General features: G+C 50.3%; 1 protein-coding gene across 1 annotated transcript in view; it reads right to left on the reverse strand.

Moving 5' to 3' along the window:
- The window catches only part of scn8ab (sodium channel, voltage gated, type VIII, alpha subunit b), a 134,161-nt gene extending 127,218 nt beyond the window's left edge, over nucleotides 1-6,943 (reverse strand). The window contains 1 exon segment of the mRNA XM_056273585.1: nucleotides 6,662-6,943. Coding sequence (XP_056129560.1) covers nucleotides 6,662-6,943 — 282 coding nt within the window.
- Between the last annotated feature and the right edge of the window lie 1,989 nt (nucleotides 6,944-8,932).

Here is an 8,932-nt window from a genome sequence, read left to right on the forward strand (position 1 = left end):
CAGTCTTCATCATCTTCATCTTCTTCTTCATCAGTTCCGTAACCTATGGAGGTCGCAGGAGCACAGCTGATGCCTCAACAGGTTGAGTCATCATTGTGTTCCAGTAGGGGGAGTACCTGGTGGTCCCTGTCTCCTCTCCAGGTATGGATGGCTGTTGGTTCACAGAGGAACTCATCCGCCCTTTGACAGGTTTTTGTTTTTAGTCCTGCTGGGGGTGCAGACACCCTCCTCACAACAACCCAAGGGTTGAAGTGGGGGTGCCAGTTTAGTCGCCGACGACCCGGCGGTTGCGGTTTAACATCGTACCCAGTCTTCCTGAAGGCTTTGCATAAACACACACACACATACACACACACACACACACAAACACACACTGCCAGCATTCCTACACTTCACTCCAACCTGTTCAGCTGAATGGAGGCACACTTTCCTCTGTCTCTGCCTGCTCTCCTCTCCTCCCCTTTCTTCTCCTCTCCTGTCTTCTCCTGTCCTGTCCTGTCCTTTCCCCTCCTCTCCTTTCCTCTCCCCTCCTCTCCTCTCCTCCCGTCTCTTCTCCTCTCCCCCTCCCCTCCTCTCCTCTCCTTTCCTCTCATCTTCTCTCCTCACCTCTCCGCTCCTCTCCTCACCTCTCCGCTCCTCTCCTCACCTCTCCGCTCCTGTCCTGTCCTCTCCTCTCTTCCCCCCGCCTGCCCACCCCCTCTCTCCCCTCCCCTCGTCTCAGTCCAGTACAGGAGGATGCTGTGTCATCAGACACTAAGGACTCAGACAGAGCACTAAAGCCTGGCCCTCGCTCTAATTTACTACACCCTGGAGAGAGACACACACACAGGAAAGAAGAGAGAGAAAGTGACAGACAGACAGACAGACAGACAGACAGACAGACAGACAGACAGACAGACAGGAGACGAGGCAGAGACAGGGGGTTGGTTTGCAGGGAGGTGGGCTAGTGTTACAGCGGTACCATGCATGTTACATGCATCAAAAGCATGTGCAGTAACGGGGGGTTATGGGAAAAGGCCTGCGCAGTTCTCCACATTGAGGCTGCCGCCGCCATTGCGGAAGCTCTCGGAAAAACCGGGGAAACCTTGGGGAGAGATCGCCAGCTCACGTCTCCATCACGGAAAGGTCACCAGGATGCCACCTTCATGGAGCAGACGGACTCCCGTCTACCCGCTCATCTGAACTATGTTCCAACTTCATCTTGCACAACAGCCAGCAGGGAAGCAGCATTGCTGCCGCCCCTCCCCCCATCTCTGCGCACTGCACCCCCCCCCACACACACACACACATGCCAGCACAAGACACCACTATGCCCTCCCACCACTTCCCTTTCCTCTCTTCGTTCTTCCTCCCGTACGACTGCAGGAGCTTTTAGCGTCGCCTAATCACCCCAGACTTTTGAGATGCCCAGACAGTCCTCCCCCCATCAGGCAGTCCCCCCCCCCATCAGGCAGTCCTCTCTCCCCCATCAGGCAGTCCCTCCCCCCATCAGGCAGTCCCTCCCCCCATCAGACAGTCCCCCCCCCCACCAGGCAGTCCCCCCCCCATCAGGCAGTCCTCTCCCCCCCATCAGGCAGTCCTCCCCCCATCAGGAAGCCCTCTCCCCATCTGGCAGTCCTCCCACATCAGGCAGTCCCCCCCCCCATCAGGCAGCCCTCTCCCCATCAGGCAGCCCTCCCCCCATCAGGAAGCCCTCTCCCCATCTGGCAGTCCTCCCCCATCAGGCAGTCCCCCCCCCCCCAATCAGGCAGCCCTCTCCCCATCAGGCAGTCCTCCCCTCATGAAGCAGTCCTCTCCCCCATCAGGCAGTCCTTTCCCCCATCAGGCAGTCCCCCCCCCCATCAAAGGGGGGAAACGAGAAATGCAACGCTGCAATTCTCCTCCCCGGCACTGCCCCCTCATCCTCCCTTTGATGCATGAGTGCTGCGATCAGGTTTCCCGCAGCTGACAGTAACACACAGGAGAACGCATGCACACAGTGAAAGGCGCGCGTGCACACATATACACACACTAATCACACACATGCAGACAGAGGTGGATACATTAATTGACAAACAACAGTGGGAAAGGGGAGGACGGGCTATCGAGCAAAGGAGGCAAGAAACTCAGAAAGGCAAGGATGCCTGGAGGAGGAGGAGAAACAAGGATGCCCGGAGGAGGGGGAGAAACAAGGATGCCCGGAGGAGGAGGAGAAACAAGGGTGCCCGGAGGAGGAGAAACAGAGAAGAACAATGAAAAAACTTGGAGGAGCGTCCCCTCCCACGTGTAATAAAGGACAAGACACAGGTGAAGCTGGAGGAAAGATGGCGGCAGTGAGACGGGTGCAGGAGCATGGGCTCTTCTGGGTTCTGGTGTCCACTGGACTCGCTGGCATTAACACGTTAGGTGTGTGTGATGAGGTGAGGACCTCTCGGCAGAGTTCAGCACGGCAGACACACAACAACCTGCACGGAGACAAACACGTTAACCTGCACGGACACACACAACAACCTACATGGACACACACACAACAACCTACATGGACACAAACATAACAACCTGTACGGACACAAACACGACAACCTGCACGGACACACACAACAACCTACATGGACACACACACAACAACCTACATGGACACACACAAACACAACAACCTGCACGGACACACACACACACATAACAACCTGCACGGACACACACACACACACAACAACCTGCACGGACACACACACAACAACCTACATGGACACACAAACACAACAACCTGCACGGACACACACACACACACAACAACCTGCACGGACACACACACACACAACAACCTGCACGGACACAAACGCAACAACCTGCACGGACACACACAGCAGCACGAGAGGCCTCGCTGGTAGGAAGGTACAGGTCAGAGTTGGACAGGCACATTTAGTCGCCAGTTCAATCCCCCACATCTGGATATGAGGCAGTGCTTATGGAACAAGTGAACGTGAAACACTGGCCCCCTTTTCTCCCTCAAACACGCCATGTCAAAATGCCGTTGAGCAAGGCACATGTTCCCAAATATTTTCACTTCACTGGGAGACTGGTTATGGTGCGCAGCTCTTAAATCTAGCTGGGCCCGACTGTTTGTTATGCACGACCCTCTCAACCGCCACAGCAGCTGCAAAAATTGTGCACAATGCCAAAAAATGTGCACAATATCAAAAAATTGTGCACAATGCCATCACAAATGCCCAGTAAAATTACATATTATATACATATATGAGATAAAGCTAGGGCTGGGTGTTATGCCTGAAAAATAATGCCTGAAATATATATATATCAAAAACATATACTTTTACATATGTCGTGATATTTATGCATCCTCTCTGAAATAACTAAACACAAGGATTATTCTGCAATCAGAAGTGTAATTTAGAGTCAACAGCTCTTCATTAAATGCAATCAGCTGCATAAAAAGCACATTAAGATCACTGCAATATTCACAATGTTGCCTACTTGTGTATCTCCAACAACATCATGGCTAATTACCTTTGATGTTGGAGATATATATATATATATGTGTGTAGGATAAGGTAGGACTATGTGGAGAGGGAGCAGCACACAACTCTGTCCTGGGGTTACCACGGAGCTGATATGGATCAATAGATCACCGGAGGCTTGGGCACCTGATCGCCCTGACCGCCATGTGTGAGGGAGGGCTGCAGGCGGTGTCTGGGGCCCGTCCTGCTGAGTGGGCCCGTCCTGCTGAGTGGGCCCTCCTGTCGCTCTACAGGTCACAGATCCTCTTACAGGCCAGCACCGCTGCCATGCAGGAGCCCATCTGCTCCTCACCTCTACACAAGTGAAGGGACTTGCACCGCCCTTCACCTCTCCACCTCCACTCATCTATCTCCTCCTCCCACGTGCCCTTTGCTAAAGGGCAGCAGTGGACTTAGGGGGGAGGGGGCTGGTTTTAACCAAGGGGGAGTACAGAGGACTGAGAAACGCCATCAGGGCCACAAATTAATAAAACCAAACAGACGAGGATTTAACTGGTGGCCGGGGGTTCGAGTCCTCTGCAAATTCAAATGTTCATTTTGACGTGGACGTGGAAATTCAGCAGGAGGCCGAATGATTTCATAATCATACAGCTGGGGTAACGTGAAGTGATCAGATGGGATGAGTATGGGGGTGATTCTTTTAACAAAGGCCATGATTTTTGACCCCCCCCCTTTCTCCCCATCTGTACTCGGCCAATTACCCCATCATCTGAGCCATCCCGGTCGCTGCTCCACCCCCTCTGACCATCTGGGGAGGACTGCAGACTACCACATGCCCCCTCCCATACATGTGGAGTCGCCAGCCGCTTCTTTTCACCTGACAGTGAGGAGTTTCACCAGGGGGGCCATAGTGCGTGGGGAGGATCACGCTATTCCCCTCAGTTCAGTCCAGACCAGAGGAGGCGCTAGTACAGCAACCAGGACACATACCTACAGACACGGCCAATTGTGTCTGTAGGGACACCCGACCAAGCCGGAGGTAACACGGGGATTCAAACCGGCGATCCCCGTGTTGGTAGGCAATGGAATAGACCGCTACGCTACCCGGACAGCCAAACGGGAGAAAACTTGAAACATAATTCCCCTGATCACACCGCGCACCAGTATTACAATATGGGTGTAGAAACGTAGGCTATATGGTGATATTGATTAGGCTCTTTTCAAATTAATTGTGCTGCCCTCAAGATTTTAGGGCTTCAGTAGAGCAGAGTGCCTCTGAGCATGCAAATGGAAACAGCACACATAGGCCTATTCATTCTCTAGAAATAGTATGAGACTGTTACTGCAGTAATATGAGCTGGCTACAAAGCTAGATAAAAGTAGTGGGTTAGTTGCTGTACGTATTTAATGAAGAGGCTTCCTGGTGAACGTGATGCCATGTGAATCATGAACAGGGGCTCATCTGCTGTACATTTGCCTCCTCATACTCTCTTATTATGTGTTTTCATCGCAAACGGTGCAAATATCTACGTATGTTGTGTTACGTTGTGTTTCTTCTGTTATTTTGTGATGCTTTGATATTTTGATGAACACGTTCACTTAATATTCACTTTCAAACACCTCCCCTCATGATGCACAAGCACTACAAAAGCAATGCTGACTGTTTCCCTGGGCCCTCACACCCACACAGCTGGAGACACCCACAGAGCTGGAGACACCCAGACACCTGGAGACACCCACAAAGCTGGAGACACTCAGACCGCTGGAGACACTCAGACAGCTGGAGACACCCACAAAGCTGGGGACACCCACAGAGCTGGAGACACCCAGACTGCTGGAGACGCCCAAACAGATGGAGACACTCGGACAGCTGGAGACACCCACACAGCTGGAGACAACCCATACCACTGGAGACACCCAGACAGCTGGAGACACCCAGACCACTGAAGACACTCAGACAGCTGGAGACACCCACAAAGCTGGAGACACCCACAGAGCTGGAGACACCCAGACCGCTGGAGACACCCAGACAGCTGGAGACACCCAGACAGTTGGAGACACCCACAAAGCTGGAGACACCCACAGAGCTGGAGACACCCAGACCGCTGGAGACACCCAGACAGCTGGAGACACAGGAGCAGGTGACTTGTAAAAGTCATCAGCCAGCATCAAACAAACACAAGGACAACAGCCTCGAGGCAAGTGTAAAGACAAGTATAAAGACAAAATCTATTACACCACTTGTGTTTCCAGAAATACCCCCGTGTATAAACAGATAAATAAAATCATAGCCCGAATCTCAAATTGTTCAAACACTTGAAAATGCATGCAACTTGTATGCTTTGGGGGTGATAGAACAGAACCCTGATACCATTAAAATGAGTTTGGGGATGAATGGGTCCCCTAAACAAACACACTAGTAGGTGATATTCCTGGAGGCCCTTTCACAATCCTGCATTTCTTACATCCCAAAAAGCACCTTCACAATTATCCAACAGAGAACTTTAACCAACACTTCAGGAAACAAGATCAAAATTACTGCTGCATTACTACACCACTGGACTGCATTACTACACCACATACAGAATATACTACACAAAGAACTGCATTACTACACCACTGTTCTAGGATGCTGCAGAAGCAGAGCAACTGCTCAAGCTCAGCTGCGTTGCCATTGGACAGTTGCGCTACAAAAGTCAGAAGCCTTGTATGATCTCTGTGGGAGCCCTCTGATGCATTGATCAGCTCTCGTCTCCTGTATCTTTGAATCAAAGTACTGAGGTGTAGTATCACACCTCAAGGTCATCTTTTCCGTTAAATTTCAATAGTGAAAACAACATACACACTGACCTCTAGTTCGACTAGTAGGCTACAGGTCTCTTCCTGTTTGTTATGGCACTACATTTCATGTTTCCTGTCTGTATTTTACGGTGAGGTTACACATTAGTTATCTGTGCTGCCTAAGACAGAAATCACTCCTAAAGACTTGGCCTATTGAAATACTGAGAGCAACAACATGATGAACACATACATTCTGCAGTATGACCACAATTAGCAGATTCTGAGAGTGATTTATCTAACCATCTAGAAACTTCCCCATAACTGTTTTGATGCAATGGAATTTCTTCTCTTCGAGGGAGGACTTTCCACCGCCAAGCTAGAGAGACACTGGGTGGTGCGGCAGGTCTTGTGTGACAACTCACTTTCTGATTCACATAGTATGGATCCAAGTCCTCCAGTGGTGTCGCCGCCATTCCATCAGGAACATCACCATAGATGAAGGGCAGGCTCTTCCCTGCCTCCAGGTCGCTGTTGGGCTTGGGTACATTCTCGTCATCGACATCGCGGTGACTACTGTCCGATCTGGGTTTGGGGGGCTTCTTGTTCTTCTCCTCTTTGACACGCTTCTCGATGTTGGCAAGCGACTCGGGGGTGAACTTCTTGAAGCTGTCAGGTCCAGGGGGTGCAATAAGGGGTGCAGCCATGTTTTCATCCTGCAGCTATTTCCTCTTTATTTGTTTTCCATCCCGGACATCCAGCTCTAGGTAAAAGAGAGAGATATGCAGTGAGCGATAGACAGATAGATAAATACATGAGTATGTTAAACAGACAGACAGACAGATAGACACAAAGATAGATCCATATACATAAATAACTACATACATACACACATACAAAGAGAGACGGTAAAGCAAAGTGGATGAAGTATGTGGTTTCTGTAAAACAAATAGTGAAAATAGTAATACTCAGGATCACTTGAAAATTTTTTCGAGCACGGCCAGAACTTCCTGTTGATTTACAAATCATGTCATGTTGTTTATATCTGCTGTCAGTTCAATAAAGGAGTGGATAAAATAAAACGGATATAAAGCAAATCCACGTTTAACGCTTCGGACAAGTTTGCATTCTTGTGTCAGAACTGTGCTTCGCCTGAGAACCTGGAATGTTCTCGTTCCGCCTGGTGGGGAGCAGACAGAGCAAGTAGAAGCCAGAAAAGAGCAAGATCTGGAACATGGGCCAGACTGGCCCTCCTATACACTCTCCCCTTCAGCGCATATGGATTAAGCACAGACGACTCAGAGGGACTTTGGTTTGACAAGCCAAACACAGAAACCCCCAAAGTTGTTGTGTATCCATGGGTACGCTGGTGCTGCTGGGTACCCCTCTGCTCTGACTCTGCTGACCTTAGCTGAGAGGAGTGTGATAACGTCCACCTTGTGTCTATGGTCACATCTGATGTGCTCCCACAATCCTCACTCATCCGAAGACCAACATGCTGCTTCTGGAAAGCTTCTGGTTGCTTGGGTTAAACTTTCTGAAGGTCTGGTCTATCCTAATGAGAAAGCTCCACCCAAAACAGGCAATCTACACAACACCCATTAATAGGGTGCACCTGTTGTCTCCAAGTTTGAGCAACCCCCAAAAGATGAACTAGATACATGCATACATTGCTAACAGATAAACAGTATATAATGATACATTTGGATTCCTGCCTGTAAAAACAGACAATATGCTCTGATAATGACTTTGGCACTTGGACTAAAATAGGTGGGGTTTTCTGCATACCTAACTCATAAATTACAGAGTACTCTAAATTGACCTCAGGAATCAGGAACAATTTATTGTCATTTCTTTCATGTACTTACGTACACAAAAGAAACAAAATTCCATTTCCCCCAACCCACAGCAGGGCGACACAAAAGACAAAAACACACGTCCCAAATTTCCCAGAAACGACACCACCAAAAACATACAAAAACAGAGAGAACAAAGAACAAAAAACTGCAAACAGTTAACAACACAGTCCACTCAGAGCAACACAGTCCGAACATTCCACTGTCCAGAGAACGAACGCCAGCCAGGATGACTGTCGGAACTGCCGGTCTGCATGGGCTAGCAGTTAGCTTAGCCTGCCCCGCTTCTGCGTCCTGTCAGACTGCCCTCGGTGTTTCCTCTTCGGGCGCAGCTCCGGCCAGGGCCGTGGTCCCTGGGCCCACAGAACGCCGCAGACCAAGCTCTCCCAGTCGATCCAGCGCCAGCTCTCCCAGCCAGACACCTTCAACACACCTCCCCACACTCCACACAACAACACTAAAACACAGTCAAGGCTAGGCGAGGCCGCCGTCAGACCACCCTCGGTGTTATCAGAATTGCCGGTCTGCATTGGCTAGCAGTTAGCTTAGCCTGCCCCACTTCCACGTCCTGTTGGACCACCCTCGGTGTTATTTCTTCGAGTGCACCTCCGGCCAGGGCCGTGGTCCCTGGGCCCATAGAACGCAGCAGACCAAGCTCTCCCAGTCGATCCAGTGCCAGATCTCCCAGCCATCAAACGAAGACAAAACAAACTTAGACACAGACGTGGACAAAGACACTGCATGGATGGTACTGGGTGAGGCCGCCGCCAACATGAATTCGCGCCACCATCTTCCCACTCGTTGGGATTTTCTGATTTTTCTGGGTCTTTTTGTATGGTT

The sequence above is a fragment of the Lampris incognitus genome, chromosome 2 (assembly GCF_029633865.1).
Source record: "Lampris incognitus isolate fLamInc1 chromosome 2, fLamInc1.hap2, whole genome shotgun sequence".
Taxonomy (NCBI): domain Eukaryota; kingdom Metazoa; phylum Chordata; class Actinopteri; order Lampriformes; family Lampridae; genus Lampris; species Lampris incognitus.